The sequence below is a fragment of the Tetrao urogallus genome, assembly GCF_951394365.1.
Source record: "Tetrao urogallus genome assembly, chromosome: Z".
Classification (NCBI taxonomy): Eukaryota; Metazoa; Chordata; class Aves; order Galliformes; family Phasianidae; genus Tetrao; species Tetrao urogallus.
In genome coordinates, this window is record NC_136816.1 from 31,943,980 (window position 1) to 31,971,004 (window position 27,025).

The 27,025-nt window shown below is 36.5% G+C and overlaps 1 protein-coding gene across 1 annotated transcript in view; it reads right to left on the bottom strand.

Moving 5' to 3' along the window:
* SHC3 (SHC adaptor protein 3) overlaps nt 1-26,593 on the bottom strand; it is a gene marked incomplete at both ends in the record, with an annotated part of 52,300 nt that extends 25,707 nt beyond the window's left edge. The window contains 2 exons of the mRNA XM_079548444.1: nt 8,531-8,601; nt 26,054-26,593. Coding sequence (XP_079404570.1) covers nt 8,531-8,601; nt 26,054-26,593 — 611 coding nt within the window. The remainder of the gene's footprint in view (nt 1-8,530; nt 8,602-26,053) is intronic.
* Nucleotides 26,594-27,025: the final 432 nt, after the last annotated feature.

The following is a 27,025-nucleotide window of genomic DNA, read 5'->3' on the forward strand; positions in this document are numbered from 1 at the left end:
TTCGTCAAATGAATCCAAAAAACAGTTAACATTTTTCCCCAGAAGTAACACATCCTAATGAAAGATATAAATATTAGGCATACAAAACCCTTTTTATTCTAGTCTGCTTCCATGCTACTGACAGCTAAACAAGCAAATGTAAGTTATTCCCTGATATATTCAGCAGCTTCAGCCATCACTGCCTCACTTAATGACCTGTTGTCTGAATTATGAGGATGACTCCATCCACCTCCAGGAGTACTGCTTCCTGGTAAAGCGGCAGTGGCCAGCAACCTTCCTTCCCAGAACTTTGGCCCCAAGGTAAGTGTGCCCATGGAAAGCAGACCATTGCTGTTCCCAGCTCTGCCCTGTGGAGCCACGTACCCAGGATGCTGTGCTCTGTGTTTTCATGTAAACTAGTCCTTCCCTACTGCCCCACACCCAGGGTCCACACAGGAAAAAGCAGGGGCAGACGACATGCACCTTCTACACCAGAGGGCTTGATATCAAGAAAGCTGGGCTCAGAACTCTCTGAAGATGATATGTGGTACCTATAGTCATCCGAAATCTGAGAAGAAAACTCTAACTCCTACGTGGTGTTAGAAAGTGGCATTCCTTTGGCATTCCTCACAAAGCACGTCGAGCAGCTTGACAAGAAAGCCTACACTCTCAGAGTTCAGGTTCTATGTTTAAACAGTTAAGATATACATATGCAGTACTTTGGCATATATATTCACTACTTTTCAAGAGCACATAGATATATGCTAATGTTCCTTTGGGAATGCTAAGTGGTATTCAGGGTGGTCAAGTGCCCACCTACTTCTTCCCTTTTTTCACCATCAGCTTCATCACGGAAGCCTTTGACTCACTTTCATTAACTTTTCTCCAATTTGGAAGATTTCCACTGCTTATTAGACCACAGTGAACTGCTTTTTAAAAACAATGTATGTGGAATCTGAGGAAAACGTCCCTGCATGTTTTGAGGTAAAAGATAAAAGCATTCTATTGTGACTCCAGTACATCTCATAAGGCAAAATCATTGAGGCAGAAAATAAAAATATTCTATTATGTCCCCAGTGCAGAATTATTGAGGAAAAACAATACTGTTCACCCAATAAAGCTGAAATGGAAAGTTTTAGAATTATCATTTGTGGATTCCTTTTGCTAAACTTAGTTTATATTAGTTCTTAAACTAATGTACTAATCCCTATTGCTAGACAAACCAACCTATATCACTATCCATCCTCTGAAAACACAGTGGAAGCATCTTCCTTTCCAGTGTCTTCAGTCATTTTTCACTGATGCTTGTTGATAGCGAATTTCTGAAAGAACAAATACGTTTGAAGGAAACACTTTATGAACCAAATTTTATTCATGTGGTTTAGCATTGAACAAACTCAGAAGCATGGATTTGCATTCTTACCCCTTCAAGAGATTGGGATATTGTCATAAATGAGTTAGATTTTCACTCTTAATGAAGATGGGGTCATGCCCCAGATATGTAGAGGAATTTCTTTCAAACCATTCAGCATTGCATAGCTGCAGAGAAGATAAGAATATGGATTTCGGTTCAGTGCTAGTATGAAATACTTTGCACTCCTGTTCTACTTGTTATTGACACTGCATGCCATTTATTTACTATGCAATGTGTTTTGCACTGCAAAGACAGGCATGGTTTTCTGAAGTGCATGCAGTAATCCAATTGCATTTGCTTAGGTAGCTTACAGTAGGATAAAAAACACATGGCGTTGTAGCCCAGATATTGCTGTACAATAAACAGTGCATGCAACATTATTCTAATTCAATCCAGTGCACAGCTATGCTCATGCACATAACAAGCAGTGAAGACTCATTACACTGTAACAGGTTTAACAATAAGCTTACAAATACTAGATGAATTGCAAACTCCTTACCCGATCTTTGCTTTCTAAAAAGCCTGAGGGAACAAATGCTGGGGTCACAAAAGTTCAAGAACACAGTGCACCTTTCTCTGTTGATGGTGACAGATTTCAGATGAATGACTTCTTGACACCTGCACCTGTTAGCTGAGCATTCTTGCCTTTAACTCCTCCTTTTTCCTCCTCTAGATTTAAAATTAAATGCTTCTGTTCATCTTGTTCCTTAAGAAAGTCATCTTGACCTTACAAGTGTTACAAGAGCTGTCACCTGATTATTAATGATGCACCATGCAGATTCAGATGGCTTTTATTTTTCATTACGTTAAACTACTGACCCTTGGCTTGCACTTCCATTAATTTGCTCAAAAGTACATTACATTCATTATAGAAAAGAACGAATGCAGTACAATTTGTTAGTACACTACTCAAGCATTCCCATAATTAAAGAATCTTAGAACTTCAAATATGCAATGAAAAAGGAAAAAATATTTTATAAAATGTACTAAGCTGTTCATTTTTCACAAGATTCAAAGTTAGGATGACCAATATGTGAGCACGTGAGTACCTGGAGTGGCATGAGAGAAATAAGGCTGCATTCTTTGGCTCACTGCCCCCCCTCCACCTTCTCCGGGCCATTGCTAGGAGGGGTGGGTGAGTCAAGCCCTCCCTGTAGTGCCTGTCATTGCCTTTGTTCAGTCTACACCTGCTTACCTAGTTCATAATTAAGTGAATGTTGTTCTGAAACAATTCTAAATAAATATGTTCCACATCAATTCCCCCCTTTTCTATAATCTAGCAATCTTCGTGTTGTTAGATATCATTCTCTCCTAAGGATTTATGAAAATATACCCCGCTTTCCATCTTTTAGCGTATCTTATGCTGTTCCTACATCTCATAATTTCCACCTGGTTGTTTAGACATACACAAGAAACAACATAATATGTGAATATTCCAAGATAGAGTAGGACTACACAAGTTATGAAGAGTTGCTTTAGCCAGGCAAAGTTTGGTAACCAACTGGTTAATTTGTTCCACAGAATCCAAATTAAGTACCATAGTTGTGTACTAAATTTAGATCCTTTTAGATCCTTTTAGATCCTTTTTTCCTATTGTCACAATTTTATTTGCACATCCACGCCTAGCTCTTGCTCCACCCCATAGTGACCAATTGGTGGAGGGAATCCCATACTGAGGGATTTCCATCCCTCCATTGCTTGGCAAGGCTGTACATATCCAACAATCAATGGGGTTTAGGCTAGCCACTACTCTTTTAGTGATGTTTAAATTTGTATTTTCATGCCAGGCTACAGCAAGTCTTACATAATACATGCAACCTATAAAACACATTCTAAACATACTGTCTCTTAACCCTTAGTTTCAGCAGTCCGGCCTTCTTAATAGTCCACTGGGATTGAGATGTCTTCTTAACTTGTGTGTATTGGATCCACGATGCTTGCTCTTTTATCCACACTATATATATGATGTTCTGGAACCCCAAATCTTGGAATTATCTCTTGTAACAATACTTTAGTTACTTCCTGCACTTTGTTGGTCCTGCAAGAGAAAGCCTCTGGCCAATCTGAAAAGGTGTCTTTTAATACCAGTATATGCTTATACCCCCCTTTTCTTGAGAGTTCAGAGAAATCAATTTGCCATTGTTACCCAGGATAATTTCCCTTCCCTATTTGTCCCAACGGGACCCTGGGGCCTGTTCTAGGATTAAACAAATCTCACACCATTGCGTTACCTGTTTAATGATGGTGTATAAATTCCAAGCCACAATCTGTTGGCTCGGGTATTTATACAGGATCTTGGTTCCCTAGTGACTTTTCCTTTGCTCAGCCATGATTATGGCCCATAACAGGGAGATGGGAACTATTATTTTGTTCTAAACCCTAATCCACCCTCCTTTTCTCACCTGCCCTCCTAAGTCCTTTATCAATTTTTGGTCCTCTCTTGAATATCTTGGTTTACCTTCAATTTGAATTTTACTGTCTGGAACCAAAGCCTGCATTTCTCTTGTCTTCCATTTCTGCCACTCTTTGTTTCTCAGTCAGCTAATGCATTGCCCACTTACTCAGTTGTTTCTCCCTTCTGGTGGGCTTTACAGTACATGATAGCCATCTTCTCAGCTAGTTGTACCACTTCTAGTGCAACTGCTACTGTTCTTCCCAATTTCTTTCTTTCATTTACAATCCCTGTTTCTTTATACTCTCCAAGGCCCCCTCAATTAATTTATCCAGGTCCAGTATTTCACTTCCTTTAATCTGCGTATCATTGGGAGGAAATAAAGACATTCTCACTCTGATTAGCAAAAGACCTTGGGAGGTGTAAATAAGTTTGGCAGACATGGAGGGAGAAAATCAAAAGATTGTAACTATTTATGTCAGACAGTACCTCTTGACATAATCACCAGACATCTAGCTTGTACACCTGGCATGAGTGTGAGCGGATGCTATAAAGGGCAAGCTGACCAGTGGCAAGCCCCACCAAACCTGAGGTGGCTGACAGAGGTGAGTGGCAAGGAACCATGGGTCCATGTGTGACAAAGGAGCAGAAGGCAGATTGCCAAATGATGAAAGGCTGCATCAATTACATATGGATCTCACTCTACATCCCAGCCAGAAACAAACATGGGAGACAACCTGCGCAGAAGGACGTGAGCAACAACACTGAGCTGCATTTCACACAGGAATGGTTCCATGGCAAGCTGGGAGTAGGGAGTGGTGGGCGGCACATTGCTGAGTGGCTTTCATTGACGGAGTACTGCACTGAGATGGGGGTCCCTGTTGGCTCCTTCCTCATCAGGGAGCATGAGACATTTGTTGGGAACTACATTCTGTCCTTCTGGTGTAATGAAAGGGTGCAGCCTTGCTGCATCCACTGGAGGCAGTCATAGCCTGAACCAGCCTGAACCAATGTGTGAGCACGAGTGCCTGAAGTGGCACGAGAGAGATAAGGCTGCATTCTTCAGCTTGCATCCTTTGCCTCCCCCTCTAGCTCCCGTTTTCTAAGCTGTTGCTCAATATCCCTCTCTATAGCGCCCATCATTGCCTTTGTTTGCTCTTCACCCCCTTACCTAGTTCATAATTAAGCGAGTGCTATTCTGAAACAATTCTAAAGAATGATTTTCCACAGCAAGGATAAAAATACCTTTTGACAGGCACCACCAAGTTTGTAAAAAATCTCATGATGATGATGAGTATGACAAGTGAAAGTGTTTGCTCACTGCTTTTGCACAAAGATAGATGTACATCTACAAGTTTAACATTTTAATTTACAAAAGATACGTGAAAATGTGGAAAAGAAAAACCAAGTCATAAGTTAGATACAATGGCACTAGATGTTATGGATTGGTAATAACTGTAATTCACCCCACGATTATGACAGGAAAAAGTCCTGATCAGACTGTTGATAGTTTGGTTTCAGTCCTGTTCCTGGTGTTGAAATTACGATTTATGATTTGTCAAAAATAGTCCATGCATTCATATTGACATGTATTCTCTCCTAATGTGTTAACTATAAAGGATGGAATTTTCAAAGACATGAATACATCTTTTCTCATTTTCTTCCTATATAATATGAATGTCTAATCAACTAGTTATGTGGAAATGGTAGCCAGATTTTAAGCAATTGCTAAATGTTCACCAATCATGCAAGTGCCACATGTCAAGCACTAATTCCCTTCATCACAGAGTTATCAGAAAGTGAGACTAATGGTTCCCAAAATAATGCCCAGTATTTACAGAAGGGCCAGTGACTACACAACTCAATCACACAATGACTGAGCCAGTTTTGTTTTTTTTTTCTATGAATTGGTGCTGCTCATCTTTCCTAGAGGATTGTTCCTGCTCTGAGCCAGCAGAAAGATAACTTGATATATAAAATATGATGTACAAAATAACCAAGAGAGAGGAAAAAAAAAAAAGCTAATATAGAATTCTGAAAGATTGATGTCCTTTGCTGGAGCTCTGCAATACGGAAGAAGTGCAAAGACAAGAAAGCAAGCAGGTGCAGGTAGATGCTTCACCTGAGAGTGAGTGTTTTGTATGTGTCAAGCACAATGCACACCAGTTAGGAAAAGGTATATCTAGGTTTCCACACACACCAGATAACCTGGTTTATCTTTTCTGAATGACTTTTACGCTGCTTGGCAAATACAGCATGATACCGGAAATTAGATTGGCCCAAAATGGATCAGTTTCTTCTGTGATTGGTTTTGCAAAGTCTAGGAAAAAAAACAGCATTATATTGAAAAGTTATGATACAAGCTTACATTTATAAAGTAGGTTTGAATTATTAAGTAGTGGGTCAGAAAAGAAACAGAGCTGCTAGGAAGTCTCTTTCTCCAGATACTGAAAAACGCACAGAGAATTTCACATCGCCCCTCACACAGAGGACCTTGTAGCACAGCCACAGGGAGCTGAGAACATGTGGAGCCCAGCGATGTCCTGCCACAAACAGCTGGATCACAAGTGCAGCCCTTGGCTGGCAGCAGACCACAGGGAAGGGCCTACTGCTTTGACAAGAGCTAAGGGAATCATTCAGAGCAGTTCATGCAGACAGAGGTAAACTGAAACAATTATCACTCCCGAATAGACATACCTTTCAGGTACTTCCACTTTATTTGTAATTAAAGGGTTGCACAGAGTTACAGGTGTCGCTTTGAGAGGGAACTGGTGCTTGTAATATGAGAATATCAGCTATAATAATTCAAAACATACCTTCAAGCCTATGTTATGCTTCTTAGTGCAGATGAGCAAGCTAGCTGGCAAATGTGAGTTTTAGTAATTCCTTAGTAGCAATTAGTATTATCTAATTAAAAAAATAGGCTCGTACATGAAATGCTACAGGATGAATCCTGATCAGATTGTTTCCTGCAGGTACTTATAGCATGACATGAGGATTTCAGGAGCCAGAGGAATTAATGAAATGCAAGTTAAGGTGCTAGATTCTGATCCCAATTCGAACTAAAGATTTCAACTTCAGAATAAGTTTTAGTTGGGAATAGTATGATCAGAATGATGAATTAGAAAGTTCTTGTTATTTTATGAATCAAAAAATAGAAAACGCTAAACAATAAGCAAACCATGAAAACAGAGCTTCCTGCTTGAAAAAATATCCTGTGCACTACACATGGTCAAGGGAAGATAAGCCAGCAGTATATCCAGCATGTAGTCAAATATGCTATAACATAACAGAAAAAAATGTGATTCAAAGTCTGTTTCACAATGAAAGCCAAAAAGCATTTTGTATTTAAAGAGTTGTAAGACACAATACTTTGTGCAAATGGCACTGGGTTCAGATCAACAGTACAATTAAGTTTATGCATAAGTATATGCTTAAGTATCAAAAGCAGAGTTGTGCCTATAAGCAAAATAATAAGAAAATTGGAATGCTGTTTCATTGGAGGTATAAAGTGTAAAGAGACTGCACAAAAAAAAAAAAAAAAAAAAAAAAGCTGAACTCCATCCTCAGTTATGAAATATAGAAAAATAACCTACCACAGTAAGTCATCTAAATTCCAAGTGATCATCACAGATGTACCACAACATTGGAACTGTAAGTCTGCCTGGACATACAAGCATTTTAGAAGTTCACTGTTGCAAATAACACAGAAACGTACACTATGAGTTTAAAACAACACAGTAAGAAAATTCTCAGATGACACCATTGTCTATATTGTCTGAAATTCAGAATTCAACTATTAATCTCTCCTTGTGTTTTTATGTTCCTCATCAAATCAGTGTCTTGACAAGTAAATGATAAATATTTTTAGGGACACACAGGGTCCTATCCAAAGCTGATATATGCAAGGGTAACTCAAAGGCAGTGCATACAGACCACAAGAATGGCATCCAAGCCTGAAGTAAGTCATTTTACTCATTTAATGACAGAAATACTTAGCTACCTATAGTATGACCATGCTTTATGAAAGACTATCAGCAGCTGTGACTATGGTCATTGAAATGTGATCCCAGTTGCTGGAAGATGGCAAAACTACAGTTCTCTGCATCAATGACCTCAGCTTTTCAAGTGAAAACATCTTCAAAATACTATTTGCTACTGCTCTCAAAATATATCTTAGAAATGAAGTGATTCATGGTCACTTCTTAAGGCACTATACTACCTTTAAAACAATACCAGGATAGCTTTCAAAGAAGAATTGTAAAGAGAGTCTAATATAAGCTTGTTGTTTGCTATGTGTTATCTGGAAAAGAACATGTCCATTCATTTCTTTTAGCTCCCTTGACTAATTTGGACAAATGCCTTGTAGACTTGTATACAGATTATAAACAAACATAGTTCTCATTCTTGGTAGCCTAAATGTCATGAAAGTGCTAGCTAGCTAAGTGCCTTTTGGGGCAGCATAATTTGAAAAACAGACTAAAATTTTCTAAACCAGTTCCTGGCACATAAAATTAAAAAATTAGAACAAAAAAGAGAAAGAAAAGGAATATATTCCGTAGACTCCACTGGAGCTCTATTAATACTAGGTGTGATGTTTGAGTTTTTGAAAGCAAAAAAAAAAGCAGATTTAAGGTACTCATAAAATATTTACTATATGTCTTGACTTGCTATTTTCATATCCCCTCCTCTCTGTGGAAACAATTCATACTTTATTTTAAATATATACTTGTATAAAGTCTTACCTTGTAATTTGTGTTCTAGTATTGAAGTCAAGAGATCTCATTGAACGCAAGACTTCTATACACCCCAAGTACTGCAAGGAAAAAGAAACAGTTGAAAACCATGTAAATATTCTTGATTTATAACACAAAATACTCACTGAAAGGCATTGCACAATTTGTATTTTTACATTCCGTGAATACTATGTGTCAGGGAGATTTTTGTGATTATGCTCTTGTGTAACACAGATTTATTCCATAAACACTTAATTTCACTTAAGTCTCAAGATTCAACATCTCTCTGTAAGTTTAATCTAATGCCATTAATATATGTTGTTCATAATGTGCTGATTTTTAGCTTTTCACTTTCCATGTTTTATTTTACATACAAAGCTATTCAAATTAAAAATTACATAAAAAGGAAGTGCAGAAAAACAAATTCAACTACTGTTAGTGAGGGAAAACGAGAAAAAAAAATTGTGGCAGGGAATTGAAAACAGCATCAGCAATCCAAAGATTCCTTAATGATTACCTCAGGGACAGGTGGGATTTTCCTTAGTGTTTTAATGGTAACAATATAAAGATACAGGAAAATCTTAAGAAAATACGCTAGTAACAAATACAGGGAGACAGTTTCAACAGAATTATTCTAGAGAGGAGAGATATGAAGGCTGGCTAATATTTAGGAAAAGACCAGACATTTCTGCCCGGCATCTCTTTGAAAAACAGGGATAAGTTGGAAAATATGTTCAAATGTAACAGTAACTGTCATAGGAGTGAGACAACCTCAGATGAATTCTGAACTTACTTCCAAAAGCAGGGATAATTTGCACATGATAAAGCCTACAGCTACAGCTGCAGATCTCAACAGGTATTTAGTAGAATGGCTTTGTACAAACCAGCTTATAATAGGCATATCCAGTGGCAGCATCACTGCATGTACTGCATGCACTCAGCCATTCACCTGGCTTTTGAAAGTTATGGGAAGCTGGGATGAGTTTTTAGATAATTAACTTGATAACGCTATTCTAGCATAATATCGATTTGCAGTGTAATCAAACCTATTTAGACACAAAACGGTGCAAAAACCAAGGGAGGTCAGTATTTTGTGTCTATTTAGGACTTTTTCATTCTACTGAAAAAAAAAAGATTTTATTTCATTACTAGGATCTTCAGCAGTGCTTTTTCTACAGAAACATATATGTTACAAAACGTTTACAAGCTGAGGAAATTACTTTATTGTTTTCAGATGTCAATTACTATTTATTAAATGTTATGAAGTTGTTACAACACTAAATAAAACAAACTAGAATATCAAATAACTCATATTCATTAAATTGCTCAAATTTGGATTATAATTGCCTGAAGTTTCTGGGAAGGCTTATTTCAAGATCATTTTATTATTATTATTACTATTCTGCAATATTATCTTGAGTTTTCAAAAAGTTTGTAAAATCCTTGTGGAAAATATCATCTTGATAGAGATCTGGCATCTGGAGCTTTCAAAATAAGGGTCATGTCCTCAGGCTTTTTAGACTATTACCAATCATGAAACAGTGAAAAAAAGGTAACCTCCTGTGTCTCATTGCAAGTAGCTTCTTTTTTTAAGTAAATTTCTCCCTAAGCACTTAAAGCATCCAAAAAGATTGTCATGTTCTGATGAGAGAAGTTAAGCTATTAATTCTATTTTTAAGTATCTCAGAGGATGATTTGATTTTCTTGAAGATGAAGTTCATTATACATCAGTTGAGATAATCAGCTGAAATAAGTTAAGCCAACATACAGACATTAATCATTTTGGTTTAGTTCTGTGATTCTTTTAAAGATAAATATTCCCAAATATTTATTCCATACAGCACTTTTTTTTTTTTTTTAATTTAAGTATGTTGAAAACTGGTAAAACTATTGAAAGGCATTCCAATGACTGTTCCTTACTGAAATACTTGGTTTTTTCAACATATCCACTTAGGCCGCTTGATACCAAAAGACTCTTGAATTGCACTTGTTCCTTTACATGTTTGTATTTGCCACAAGTTTGTTTAAAGCTCAGAAATTGCAGAAATGTTGAGGACTAAGTCAAACACTTTAGAAATAAACGCTGAAAGGTAGTTTCACAAGTACATGCAGGCGTGCAAATAAATATACAAACACATATTCACACATGTATTGAAATAAACACACAAGCAATTAGACAAATATCCATAAACAGAAGGCGTGCAGTTAGACTCCTTTTGAGTCATACTACCTGGTCTGCATTAACGAAAGGAGAGACAAAACCAGACTGAAGAAAAGTCAAATGGAAAAATTATCTTGTACTTGCTTTATGTATAGCATGGAGACAGTTGAACACAACATAGTAAGGCTTGCAATTTTCCTGACTGATCAAGGCAAAGATGGCAATTGATTTTCTTAGATAAAAGATGTGAACACTTAATCACCATGGCATGTTTTCAAGTAATGAAATTACTAAAAAAACTGACATTCAAAAGGCCCAAAGGCCAACTACAGGGACATATAACTCACCTACTGCTATGCTTCAATTATTCCCAAAGACCAATACTGTTCTCTAAAAATATCCATTTGAAGTACATCCTGACAAGGATCCACAGAAAGGAGACATACAACCAAGATAGCAAGTAAATAAATTATTCATTTATTTCAACAAATACATATCCTGTTTAAAAAGAAATGCTATCTTTTGTTTTAGGCATTCCACAAAACATTTAAAATATAGTTATAAAGCAGTCTACTTGTAAGAAAGCTCCTATTCACCCAACACTTAATGCACATTCTAACCAATTGGTTACTGTGCATCAAGATAGCATCCCACTAGCATCCCTCTCTCATGCTCAATAAATAAATACACCAAATGCAGCTCACCTTAAAGTAGGAAAATTTGGGAGCACCAAGCTCTCTCAGATAATGTTCTGCTTTCTGTCTAGTTTCTCATATTTGAATGAGAATATTCCAGCTTGTATACCTTCACTGAGTGGTACTGCACCCTAAGGTGATATCTTTCAGAGGAATGCATGCCTCCCCATTCAGAGGTTTTAGAATCATAACATTCTGCATTCTAACCAGTGCCTTGCAGGACACTGATTTAAATCCAATAGCATGGTATCACATTCTACTGGAATCATGTCTTCTACTGCAGAGTTTCAAACATCTTGGCTAGTCATCATTTTTTCAGGTAAGCATAACACAGTCCAGGTTTTTAGTTTATCCCACAGGCAAAGGTTTTTTCCGAATTCCCTGAAGTTTCTCTATCTTCTCTATGACTCACTCAGAAAATTCTTGCTTAACAACTAAAATTTTTTTACAGTACTCAGGGCAAGAAAGGGTACAGAGTTTTTCACCATGTGTCAGAAACAGACAGTTCAACAAATGAGGGTTGAGTGTGTTCATGTGTGTGCAATGAAGAGGAAAGGCAAAAGAGGGAAGTCACCATCAGAGTTATCTTTTTCCCTAGAACATAAAATCTTGCTCAGTTTTTCATAATGAGCTCATTCAAAACACCAATTTACTAGAAGAAATCTTTCACTTTTTTTGTCAGAAGCTAGTAATAGCAACAGCAATAAACATTTTTATAAAAATATGGCAACACTTAGGCACATATAGCACTGCAGTAGTCCAGCCTGGGAACAACAAATGTTTGAATGGCAGGTGTCTAGCAGATTAGTATCTGCCTGAAGGATTAAGGGTAGCATTAAGATACACCTATCATGAACTCTCAGACAAAATAAGGAAACCTGATCCCTGAACCTAAACTATCAGAATATCATTAGTTCACCAAAGCTGCATACTTATTCACAGCAAATTAAAAGTGGTTTCAAATCTGTGTTTCCAGCCACCTGCTATAAATATGAGCGGCTCACAGCGCTGCAGATTGCATCTGCAACACACATAGCCTTGTGCAAGTTATATAAAGGATAACAGGGTTATGTCAGCAAACAGACACACATTTGGCAGTCGGCCATAAATTAGCCAGTGCCTTCAAACACTAGAGTATCTGAAATCTGTTCAAGCATTGCACAAATGCTGATAATAGGCTAGAGACCCAATGAAAAACAGAGGTGATTTTGCATGGTGTATACAGACCTAATTTTTGAAAATAGAAAGCTCTGAAACATTTTGTAAGGTACTCTGTAATAAGTTGGACAATTTGTCACCCTCAGGCTCAGACTACGCATTTACTTGTGAAGTATACAAAAAAGAACACTTTTTTACTTGCCACATCTATTTCTCGTGTATTTAGAGTAATATCCTGACATTTTCATGATTTTTTTTTTTTTTTACTTGTTAGGTGAAGTAATAAAAAAAAAAGATAATTTACCAGTTAAGAGCTGACTGTTGCTAAATAAGCCCAGCTGATGGCTCCCTATTTCAAAAGGAGAGCTTTTATGTCAATTTCAGACTATTTTGCTTCTATTGCAGCATACATTTATTTCTTCATCAAAACAACCAATTGTTGGTATTTCAGATGCTGTCAATAACAGCCTAATATGTTTGGGAAAAGGACACTAAGAGTTCCAAAATATTCTACAAGATTTACAACTTACAAGCTTGCCTTCCTTCCTAAGCCCTATCAGGACTGAAATCTAGATGCACACTAACAAGCAGGGTATAATACAAAAATACTGACAGTTTCAAGTTAATAAACTTCTCCACACATAACTGAAAATTCAGTCATAGATTTGTATTGTAAAAACTCATATTGATGCAAGAAAAGAAGAAAATCAAACAAAACCAAAAGCAACCCAGGTCCTAGATAGAGAGTTCAGAGTTAACCACTTTCAAAGTAATTTTTGTCTTTGGCAAAATAATAGGGAGGAATCAACTTGAATCCTTTTGACATCACTTTTTAACACGTTCCTAGCTTAACTGAATTTATAATGCCCACTTACTAAATTACTGAAAAGGAAAAGAAAAAAAAGGAATTGTAATCAAAAGGTCTTTCCATTGATACAAAAATACTAAGTAAAAAATTAATAAGATATGCAAAATATTTCATAATCTTCTAAAATTTTGCTTCAACATAACATTTACTGCCTTGAATACCTTACTGATTGGAGTAAGGCACTTCAAATTGTTTGCACGAAGAGAGCATAGTTTATCATAATATACATTTGCTCCTCCACTTCGTAAGGACATTGTACCTTAGTTGCATGTATACCAAACTACATAGAAGAAAATCTACTAATTCTGTGAAGACAGTGGAATCTTAAAAGAAAACCCATAAAATAATCCCCCTTCTAGGCTGTTGCTTATCTTCTGAATGCTACATTTTACTCACGCACAAACAGAGGCAGCAGGAGCATCTGTCTGAAGAAACATGGGACTAAAATGGTCCTTGCAATTTTTTTTTAAGGCAAAACGGGTAGAGTCCTACCTAGCATTTGAAACACATAGTTGCATGCAACATACATGTTATGTTACCTGTAACAAAGTGGCACATGACAGGAGAACATATCCTACCACATCTGCAGGAAGAAAGTTAATTGCTCAGCATTTTTTGAAGACAAATCTATCCAATTCACGCTGACTATTTAAGGACCCTTTGTACCCTTTGACTTGACATAGTGTTCACACCTCTCTGTCAGGCTAGCACATTGGAAAGGAGGTACTGAAGATCTGGAAGCATGGTCCTATGCCTGGATAGCTAACATTGATAGGTATTTATAGTTCTTACGTATATTTGAATACAATTTTGTTTCTAATATAATGATATATGGCACACTTATATTGCAGCTTAAAAAGCATAAATCTCTACCCATTTAACAGAAAGAGCCATTCAAACCAAGTAAACAGTTCCTTTAGTTAGGTTAAGGGTGGGGGTAGCCTTTATTCCATTGAACAAAAGGATCACTTTAGAAGGAGGGTTGTTGTGAAGATATCTCCACATAGACAGGCTGAAGCTGTGCCATACATTTCAGCACTACTGGCTGAAGCTGTGCCATACGTTTCAGCACCACCGCAGACAAAAGTTAGAATAAGAGCTGGCATAATAATCAATTGTGAGTACTGAAAACCATGGAAAGCTCTTAAGGCTAAATTTACACTTGAAAACTTTTAAATACAGTGTTACCGCATTCATACTGAAAAAGACTAAATATATAGGGACTTCATCCTCATGATACTAGGAGCTCAGCAGTTGGGCTGGAGCCTTGGTCCCTGCAGGATCTGGATCTGGTCAGCTATTACACTGAAGCATCAGATCTACTCTGAAACTAAACCAGAACACAGTATCATAAGCAAGTTTTCCTCTATAACAGCAGAAAGCCAGCATTTTCTGTAGAAGATCTGTACTCTCAATATGCAATAACCACTTTATTTAAAAACAAACAAACAAACTTTAGTGTCTGCTAAGAGGGTGTTTGCCAAAACTCAAGCAAAAACCTTCTTGTAAGTGAAGAGTAGGTGTGCACTGTCCTGCCACTGCCTTGCCCCAGTTCCAGCACCATGGATGTCTGCAGACACCCCTATTCTGCAGTTGTTGCTGATAAAGCAAGGTGCCTCCTGGGAATGGAGCTGCTTTTGGCAAACATGAGCTACCATCTTCTGAAGAGACAGCAGAGCAGTGAGAAGAAGAGCTTAGCATGTACATAGCCATTCAGAGTTATGTCAGAGTATCTAGATATTTTAAGCAGAAGGGTGGAATAGAAGATTAGTTCTGTGATATTTCTAACATAGGGTGAGTTACAATATTAGAAAAAGCTGTGGGCAGAAGTAAAACTGGATATTTAGAGAAAAATAAATTTGTATGAGCAGCAGATACAGAGCCTTCAAGTCAGCTGTTAGAGATTTTCAGTTTCTCTAGAAGTTTGGGATATAAATATTCGTCTATAAGTCCTCTGTTTAGCTATCAATTAACACATATTAAAATCTTACCTAGAAAAACTAGTGTTACACTGTACGTGCACATCATGAAGTAGCATAAATTAATCGCATAGTCTGTTATTTGAAATTTCATCAATCTTTGGTGTAAGAAGATACACTCGTAGTGACACGTTTCAGATATTTCTATACATATAGCCATTTTCTGAACTCCCAAACTAATCCTCTCCTGCAATTATCTCCAAAATGTAATGACTGCACTGAGCCTTAGGATGACCTCAGAGATGTACTGAGGCACATGTGCAGCTAGTGAGGGCTGAGGTCCATGCACTTCTGTGAAGCCATGTCACACCTAGTGTGCTTTTCTTCCCTTCCCCTATGGCAAGGTTCATCTTCAGAACTGCCTCTGAGGGTACCTGATGCCTGTCCTTCACTAGCAGATGTTGAGGGAAATGATCTGCATCACTGCCCTGTGCTTCCCAAGTATCTGCATAATGGTGCCCTGCTTCCTACAGAACTCAGCAGTGTTGTAGAAATGAAACATGGGCAGCATAATGAAGGAAATGAACGAGGGAAAGGCCCTAAATGACATTGTCAGAATCTAACACTAAAAACGTGTCATAAACATATGCTGCCATGAAAAATAGAGAAACATTTTTTCTAATTATCATAGCTGCAAAACACTTTCATAAGAGACTGCAGGGAAATAAGACTTTCTACATGCGTAGTATATCTGTGCCTTGATATATTTTGATTCACAGCCACCAAACAGTAACCGTTTGTTTGGCATCTAGAATACAAAATAATAAAAAGAAAGGTCATATTTTAAAAATTTCACTGCATGACAGTAAGTCACTGTATTTTTCCTAGATGCCTAGCTTTAATCATGTAAATCCCTTTACAAAGAGTTTCTTGAAGATTTTCATAAAGGCATTCAGCCACATAAGTAAGGGGAGACGGACTTCCAGCAGGATTCTGAGATCAACAACAGAATGATGTGCTTCACACTTAATCAATACAGAGACGCTGTGAAACTTCATCTAAATAAATTCTTAAGTCTGATCCACTGCTAGAAGTACCAGCTTCTAAACAAAAGCAGGCAACTTGTTTTTCCTGTTTTTCATATTTTTGCTTAAATGTTATATAAAGAATCAATCCATCTTAACATATTAAAAAATGCTTTTAATTTATATATGAGTGTATATATATATGCACATACAAACCCTATATATTGACTACATGTTTGCAGAAATATACAGTACCATTGTTCTTAAGAATATTTACCAAGTACCATTAAGTCTGAAAAAAAGTTTTTTTCTTCTTTCTGAAAAACAGTTTATAGATAAATGCCATTTTAATATTTTGTGGGCAGCTGATAAATATACTAACTTTTGGCATATTAGCTGTATATATCTATATGTATATATCTATATCTTTGGACTTGAATATTTTTGTGTAAGAAGTATTTGCCAACACTGAAAAAGATGGAAATTTGTTATCCTTTTCCCCCCACAGAGATTAAAAAAATAATAATCTGTTAAGGCCCTCTTTATTACCTGGGGGTTCACATAAACATTGAGGCCTTAAAGAAAATATGAACACTTTGAATGTCTCCAATTCTTTTTGAAAGTGAGTCAGAGAGAGAGCACCATTTGACAAAGAAATGGCACTTCTGTGCCACTGTTATCAGGGCAGAAGGACAGAAGGTAGAACAGTACTGAGCAATTGATTCTACATTTGTTAACATAATTCCCAATGCATGACTAAGATTTTATGTGATTAAAAATTATCACTTGCTGAGGGAAATGTTGTCTGAAGTTAAGCTGCGCATCAATGTACAATATTTTCTCCATGCTTCCAAGTGTAGTTTTCTTCTGTTGCTAAAATATATTTTCCCTTATTTTAAGAAAATAAACTTTTTCTACTCATTTTTTTCTACTATTCCTGTATCAGACTTGTAGATGAGTAGCCCTAGAAATCATCACGCAACATTTTATCAATAATTAAAAAAAAAACAAAAACAAAAGGATATCTCCTAAATCTCTGTGCAAAAAAAAGAAAATCAATGCCAATCTGGATACATTCATAATTATCATAAGATATTAATACTGGTTTACATTTGTCCCCTGTGAAAACATTCTGTCAGCATCTCACACACAAATCATAGGATAATGATTCAGAACTCCATTAAAAAAAGGCTAAAGATTCAGCTAGGGAAAGGAAAATATATTTTATCTTATCTTGAAATGCAATTTCTTAAGTCAACTCTAAAGTCTCATTTCTTGCTAGTAAGGAGAAAAATAGCACAGGGAAGCACATTTTCCATCTGTTGACTTTCTAATTTCCATCTCAAACAGTACTGAAAACAACCATCTTCAAAAAAAAGACCTTTTTCTCATTTCTTACTTGTAGTATAGAGAAAGAAGACTGCCAACATCTTGCTCAAAAATACTCATACAGTGCAGATGCTAAATGGAACGGACTTTCACAAGATTCCACATTAAAAATATCAGTACTTTTATATGCACAATATTTCTTTTTGTTTGTATTTTGCAAACTTATATTTTTGCATGCAAAAACTTGGTAATGTTAGAATAAGAAATGCATACATTAGGCACCTACCATTTTATATGTAAACATGTTTTGCATACTGCCCATTTTTTTTTTTTTAATACATTACAGGTTTTAGTGAAAAAAGAAGTTGCATGTAGTTTAGTTCTGTATCGTTCAGATATAACTTTCACGGCATATAATAGAGGATGAGTGCAATTGCTGCAGTGTGACGTTAACCAAAGTGAATGCCTGTAATATGCACAACAGTGTCACAAATGAAATGCTTCATTTTCTCAGGTACATACCGAAAATGGGTGAACACTTTCCAGACAGTTTACTTGCTACCTTGAATATTCACTAAGATGTCTTTCCTTCTAAATCTCCCTGCAGATTAGCTCTAGCAGCTTATGCTCTGCACCAAATTTCATCTAATGCAAATGTACAAAACTTCTGCAGCCAAAACATGCTTCAAAACCTGAAAATCAGAATTAGAAGTTTAAAATCATAAATATGGAGACTGTAGATATATCCAGTTTTTTGAAAAACATCAGCTTAGACATGAAGTAGGACTGCTTGATGAATCTACTTATTACAGCAAAGATCAGAAGACGGGTGCATTTCCTCTAAACTGGGTATAAACCTGAGATAAGATTCTGAAACACTGCTATGTTTTCAAAATTGTATATTGTAATTGTATTCAAATATACAATTTGAAGGTGTGATTCCAGAAGTATTCTGCCAATGTTAAAACCCACAATTCAAAATAGAGAGAGAGTCCTTTCTTATATAAATGCTACAGGTTTTCATCACAGGAGTTAATATACGTTTTTCCTGAATCTTGGTCAATATTCAGCTTTCTTGCATTTAATTTCTTGTGTTTCCTGAAGGAGTGCCCAAAATACGGCCCAGCATGCACAACAGAAAAGGGAAGGTTAGAAGCATCACAGACCAGATGTAAAGGACTATAAATCTCTACAGGCAGCAGGGAGGCCTGGAAAGCCAGTGGGTATAAGCAGAGCAAAGCAGGGGCTGGAAGCCACCAGTCTTGCAAGGACACACTCCCACAGTCCCTCTGCTGCACAGAGCAGCCCTGCTCCTTCACAGGAGGATATATCCTGAAAGAGAGAGTTGATGGGATGATTCTGTTTACTTACTGGTCTCTGCTTATTTCATGACTATAAAATTAATTTACAAAAATTTGAAAATGAGTAAAAGCTATATCTTTCAACAATTGGCGTTTGAATGTTTTGTTCTAGAGTAGGGTTGCTTAACAAATGAATGGCAATAAATGGTAAAATCCACAAGTAATTTATACTATATCCCTAAAAGAATTTTAAATAGCCTCAACCTTGTCTTATTTTGAAAAGTCTGTTGCATCAAAGTCTACAGGCTGAGCTATTCTTCATAAGCCTGATCCATCATAAAAACATCCATACAGACCACCAACTCTGAGCATCTGAAATATGTATCTAAATTTTCTTTGAAACATTTTTAATTATGTGTGTGATAGGAAATCCTTTCTTTCTTCCAGCTGTGTCAGGCACTATGTGCCAGGTGATCTTTTCTAACAATGATTACAAGTGTCACAGTGTCACAGCAGACAGACCACAGTGATTCAAAGGCAAGGTCTGCATTCCTGGGCAAAGATGTATCTCTGTCCATCCAAAATTTTTACTAAAATTTCTGCCATAAATCTGCTCCATTTGCAAATTAAAAGAGCATTTGCCTACTCTTCTTGCTCAGCTGGGGATTTGGTAGCCTGGAAATCAGACTACCAGGGGTAGTTTATTTTCTTGCACCTGTGCTTGGCACTTGGAAATGAAGGATAGACCCCATACTGCATGGCAATGATAGCATTTCCAAAACATTTAATTTCTAGGAAAATTAAGGATACTTTTTCAATGCCCTGTGAATTACAGAAGAAACTTGTTTACGAGCAAAGAGACAGCTCTGTTTCCAGTAATTTCTTCATCAGAATCACACTCTGTCAAATGCCATTCAGGATGTTGGTGCCAGGCTGTTCTCATATCATTTCAGTGCTAACAAGAGCTAAACATGGGAATAAAGGACAGTTAGTACCACAGCAACTCCAGAAAGACATAAATGGTGCTGAGCAATCCCCTGGACACCATATCTTCCTTTCAATCTTGTCCCTGTTCTTTCTCATATTCGGTAACTAATTCCAGGATCAGTTTCTGAGATTATTTTTTTTTTTTATTTAAAATGGCTGTGCCAGTAAATATAGTATGATGGTGCTTTGGGAAAAGAGGCCCAGGAAGCTTCTTCTATCTGCCTCATGTTATTTTCTTTTTGTCTCCCAGCAACTTGTTTATCTTTACTTTAAAAAAAACATATTTTTTTTGCTTGCTACCCTTCTCTAGTTTTTCTTGTCTTCTTTTCTACCCGTGTTTTAAAACTTTCAGCTGCAACTTGGCTCGTCTGAGTCAATCTTTTCAGGCCCTAAGGAAAACTTATTTGAAAAAAATTTATGGAATAAATATCACTTGTTAAGCAAACATGCTAGATTAGCCTTATGAAACTGTCCCCATCCTTCTCCAAAAACACATGACACCTGGGATGTGGCTGCATCCTTGTTGCCATTGCAATGGCCAGGTTCTGCCCAGAGCATTTCAGTACAGACAGGAACAGTGCTGCAGTGAAAGCTGTTGTAAATGCACAGAATCACATAAACCAGGAGTACATCAGGACAGTCCAGAAACACATGCAAGCAATTACTTTTTCTTCTATGACTATGGAATTTGTTTCATTGTCTCCTTTGCTTGCTTCACCCTGCCTGAGCATCTGCCGCCAGGAACGCTGCCTGTCTGGGGCTGTCCCAAGGCAGATCTACACTTTTCCCATTGCAAACATGAAGAAAATCTAATACTAATACCTTGTGTACTCACTTGAACTTCCTACAGTAATTGAAGCCAATCTGGAGCTGGTGTGCTAATGGAAACAACATTTCTTGATAGGTTACAAGGCTGGGGGACAAAGGAGTGCCCAGTAGGCAGGATAAGTGCCTCATACTGGCTGAAAAGAAAGATGTGGATTTTCCCTGAAGATTCTGATTCATCCATGTGTTTTCTTTACAGAGGAAGATATTTAAATTGGACACACGGTACTCTTAAAATAACCGTTATTTGAAGATAAGAAAATTACAATCCAACTTCTAAGGGAAAACAAAGAAAGAATTCTGTCTGTAGTTTTGCCTCCTAAAAGGATTAGGTAAATTTATCTGTGGACTTTAAAACAGTATCAGTTTCATTTTAAAAAAGGATGTCATTCTCACTTAAACTATTGAAATCAAGATGAACAGTGGCCAAACTCTGTCCCTTACAAAACAACCTTAGCTGCACAAATTATACTGTTTTGCAAATACCCCAGCTATTCTGCAGACCAGATATTTGCTTTCAGTGTTGGTTCTTTCACTACTGAAATCACCAGGTGCTTTTCTTTCTCTGAAAGGTGTGTAAAAGTAAAGAAATAACACTTGATTTATGTCGTTAGAGTAATATTGACTGTATGATTTCTGTTTGTAGGATTTGATTTAACTTCTGTGGGAAAATCTCTTTTCAAATCAGTTCACACTACAACAAACCCAGATGTGGGAAGCTGTCCAGAATGGGATTCTGAACCGAATAATAGGCGTATTTTTCATAGATCAAACAACAGCAAAGCGAAGGTGAAGGACACTAACTGATTGCAAAATAATATATGTCAGCAGGAATCAACTGCTAAAACCAGTACTGTCTTTATCACATTTTTCCTCTTTCTCTCCTTAAAAAATTCATGCATGCAGCATTAACAGCCAAGATGACAAACCAGTCTTATAAGTCTTTGAGCTCTGGCTAGTACTCTATGGGTACCTAGAGTACTACCTATAGAGGAGAGCAGAATCTCAAATAAAGGGTCTTTTTTCAGTGCTATTATCACAATTTGCCTGAAATATAAAATCCACATCTTAAGTATGTAAACTGTTTGGGACTATTTTCCTTGTTACTAGAATCACATGCACAAAATCCTACCAACTAGGTTTTTACTCAGGGCATAAAATATCAGTGATAAACTACTAACACAACTGCAACTTGACTGATAGAAGCAGAATTCAAAAATAAAAAAAATTGAAACGAAACGAAAACTTCATTAATTTTTTCATAAGAAAGAATGATAAAACTAGCATCAATTAGAAAGGAAACTAAAAATCCTTGCTGTAACATTAACGTTCTTAAAAAATGAATAAAAAGGTAAAATGAAAATTGTAAATTTGGTTATAATTTTGACTTTATGTCTATTTAAAAGAGTAAGAGGAAACAATAAACCCTCTTCAATCTTTTTCTTATGGTACACGAAGTACCTTTCAAACAGGAAAATGGAGACTACCATGACAAAACCATGAAATATGGTATTTTACTGCTGCTGTAGGCCAGCAGCAAATCCAATTTTTGTTAGAAAAGATGGAAAAAAATGGCACGTATGTCATAATTTCTGCCATGTTAGCTCCATGTAAGATTATACTTTGCAGACTGGCTTAGCCACTAAAGAAGAAAGTGATGTTGTAATCTTGGTACCCACTCACAGAGGACTGCTGAAATTATATTAGCCCTGCACATATACTAAAGGGAACACTACAATGAAGTAGAAAAAGATGCAATAGATTCATAAAGCTCAGTAATTCACTTCATCCTTAAGCACATACTTTCAGCATAAGGAATTAGTTATTTCAGTGAGAATATTCTTTTAGGAATGCTCACCCATCCCAAGACACATAAGTGTTAAAATATTATAGAAATAATAATGTTAAAGAATAATACTTAGCCATTAACTCTAGGTACTTTGTCTTAATAAACTAATTTGCTTTTCACTGAAATATTATTTGCAAGGTTTGTGTACTTCTTTAAGATGAAGTCCTTTCTCCTTCCTCCCTATTAGATATTACCTTTGTAACTCCTTTTTTTCAATATAAGATTTACCCAAGCATTTTCTATGCCACTATCTTGTTTTCAAGGCTCTTTCAGAAATATTAAATATATAATTTTAACATTATATTTCAGTGTTTTGGCTCTATATAGTTTTGAACTGCTGAAAAATGGAATTTTAAACTCAGTTTTACTGCAATGCCCATCCACAAGTTATCTAAAGTCAGATGTATATTTGCCTCTTATCATGGCTGTTGATTATACTCCTAGTTCAATCAAGTAAAATCTGGAAAATCTCTGCCATTACTCAGTTAAATGCATCAGTAGATATTTGTCACTGGAAATAAACAGATTTCAACTGTTGTTACATTTCAGAAGTTAACAATTTTTAATTTTATGTATTTGACTCTCTGACAACATGAACATTTAAAATCACTCTGTCAGTCTCCCTGTGGGACAAACAATAAGCTTATCAATTAGTTTCATCATTGCAAACTATTTTTTTTCCCATTAATTCATTATTTGTTAAACTGTTGAATGGTATTTTTAAGTACCAGTACCTTACCACTTTATGTCCCTGGTTTTGGCTATGGACAAAATCTGATTTGTTACACAAACGCTTGCTTTTTCTGTGAAGAAATTTTCTAGTGAAAGTAATGCACAAAAATTCAATGCAAAATCCATGGGAAGAAAAAAAAATAAATAGAGAATGTGCCAGTAGTCCAATGGCAGAAAATAATTCCATTGCAGCAGACTATGGAAATCAGAACACAGTTCCTGTTTACCGTAACTCTACACTCCTTTTCAAGAATTACCATTACACTGCACATTTACAAAATGGCTAAGGAAAAACAGGAATGAGCACTGCCAGAAAATGATTGGAGAAAACAGGAAAAGGCTCTTCAGAAGAGTTGGAGAACAGAAACATATCAAAAGAGTGTCATGAAAGTGTTACATTTGTCATACACTGCACGTAGTAATTTATTTCTCTTACTTCAAGAGATTCCAATATGATTTACCTAGCTGCCCAGCATTGATTATTTACCCTGTCCCAGACATTATTTTCACTGAATATGGAAAATGCAATCCAGTGCACATTTGCACAAAAAATGCTGGTTAACAACAAATCTAATTTTTGTCTTACTTAACTAATTGCATATGGCTTTTGCTTCTGCAAAGCATACGGCAATAATTAAACACAGTGCCTGTCTCCCAAATAGTCAATACAGCCTTGAGGTATCCAAGGAATGCTTCCCTTCAGTGTACATTATCTATCTATTGATTTGATAGTCTGAATGCATAAAAGCCTTGGGAACTGACAGTGTTTAATGATGCAGGAACTGCACTTCTTATCTATATGAATGCTGCAGTTGCTGAGAGAAATTCTGAGATACTTAATGAACAGACAAATTATAGCTAAATGAGAACAGGTTTATTTTCATTCATTCATTAACCATTGATATTATGGCAAAGAGTACAAAATGTAAAATATCACCCTGTTTTAATAGAAACAATACTTCATTAAAAATAGATTCTGTAAATTCTAATGACAGGAAAATAAACACCAGTAGTGTAAGTTGTACAAAGTGCTAATGATTTATTTTGAAATTCTAATATTCATAATATTTAGAAATATACTTTCACATATTGGAAATCAGCTAATTGAAGTTCTTGTTCTAGTATCCGTATTAGATAGAGGTTGATGATTAAATGAAAGTTTGCTCATATATAATTGTAATTTTCTTTTAAACTCAAAGTATAAATTCAACCAATGAAAATCACAGAAAATGAAAAACGTGTTTGATTTCAGGTAAAACAAAAAAAAGCTGTGAATTCTCATAGTGACTGTCTGCCTACTTACAGTGCCCAAAGCAAAATAAATAAATCAGCTGAGTTTCCTGACCTAACCAGAGAACGTTAAACAATTTTCTTCCAACTAGAGTGTTTCTTGTGCAGAAGGGTCTCCACAGAGTTACATCTAGCATTAATGGGACATTTTTATCGAGATGCTTCTCAAACAGTAAGAGAGAAGCATTTTATATCCCGAAGGGTAACACTGACTCTCTTTTTCTTTTGTAGTCGCAGTAAATGTCAGAATAGTCAGGAAGTGCTATTTTAGATTACCAGTCTCTGAATTGGCCTACTTATTTCATCTACCATTGCTTGCAAAACTTATAACTAGCAGAAACACATGAAAGCTGCTTCCCAGTGTTCCAAAGGTTAAATATATATTTGATAATGACACTTGAGAAATATTGTTAAGAGTTAAGTAACTCTTGTAATTCACTTTTAAAGCATCCTGATACAAAATCATGCTTTGTATTGCAAACAAAACATTTGTCCCCAAAATACGGGGAGATTTAAAATAGGTCTGTAATCTTATTAACAGTCTGCTACAGTTAAACATCATGCAAAAGCCTCTCAGCAAAGAAGAGTAACTGAAGAATGAATTGCAGATGTTATTTTTACATTGATGCTAGAAGGCATAACCAGTATCATACCTGACTGCAAAACTATGCAACACATAACCTATTCTCAGAGGATCTATTTTAACAGATCATTTCAAAATACTTTCAAAGCATACCAAAATATTACCCTGGAAACTCGTGATTTGCTGCTATTGACATTCAGTATCAGTGAATTGAAGAGCAAGAACATTAAAAGTGGCTGAATTCTCATTATGTAAAACAAGCATTTTCCTGCTCTACCCACAACAGTATTTCTATTTGTGGAACATGATAAGAATTACAATCTGTGCCTTATACGTTCACATTAAAAGCACACATGCCTTTAAAGGTATTTTCAATCTGAAATATAGTGCAGGATAGATGGTTGTTCATACATCAGGGTGTATTTCTTTCCTACTGTAGATTGCACCAGATATGTTGGAAGCCCATGCATCCAAGATACATACAGTATGCTAGGTAACTCTGAAAACCTAAATTAGGAAGATGGGTGGGAACAACCAACACAATAGTAATAAAAATAGCCATTAGCTTAAAAACAATATTTTTACTCAGCTCCAGAATATTATCTGACAAGAAGTCTATTTGCAGGTTTGAGCTGGTATAAGTAATTAACACTGCTTTCCAACACTGCCTTTCTGCATTTACATACCATGCATTATGCACAAAAAAGGAGCATACAAATAGAGATCCTTTCTGCCCCTCTAGCCTGCCATCAAAACCAGCACAGAATTTTTCATTGATAAAAAGAAGAGAATGGAAGAAATCAGACCAACCTTCACAGTGTACGTCACACCAGGTCCCAGGATCTTCTCACTCCAGTGCATCCATCCTTGAGAGAGTTTATCGACAATGCTGCTCCTTTGATTCCAGTCTTCATCTCCGGGGCGCATTTGCTCTGACTGTGTTTTTCTCCCCATATTCATCTTGCTCAGGTCCTGCTGCAAACACGAAGTAGCAGAGACAAGGTTACATGTGTTGTCAAAAGCTTCTGCTGCTGAGCTGGAAGCACTCGAGCTTCCCTGTAACTTGGAGACTGCAAGCTCCTTCACTGCAGAGGACAGGTTTTTGATACCCAAAAGGCTGCCTGTATTAGAGAATTTCAAGTGGGACACTTTATGGATGAGGGTACACAGAGTGGTGGGTCCATCTTCTTGGTCCTTGCGGAGAACCTCTGGAGTGACCAGGTATGAAGGTGCTGCCGAAGTTGTAGCAACTGCTGAAACCTTGCTGTTCATGGACAAATTGTGAATAAGATCATCAACTGATGTCACTGAATCATTCCTGAAGCGATTATACTTGGTACGTTGAAGCATGCCCTTCTATCTAGTTTCCTGCATATGTTCTGGCAAATCTGATGCCAATGCAGGAGATGCCTGTGCTAACATAGCAGGCGATTCATAGCAACACAGGCAGAGAACAAGATTTTGGGGTAAAAAAGCAAATAAAATGAGGAAGAACAAAAAAATTATATATTTAAGATATTTTTTGTGGTTCCACGTTAAGATTAGGTGAAGAAACAGTTTTCTATAACAGAGATCCCAGTCCTGCTTAGAGCTGCCAACTTGCTCACAGCAAAAGCATGACTCACATAAACGAGAAGGACCCTTTTCAACAAAAGGCTCAGTGAGCACTGCAAATCACTTCCTGTAGCAAAAAAAAAATAAAAAAATAAAAAAATAAAAAAAAAATCCACCCACTTACAGCACACTAGCACCAATCAATTCTCAAATTTCCTTATCCTCTCT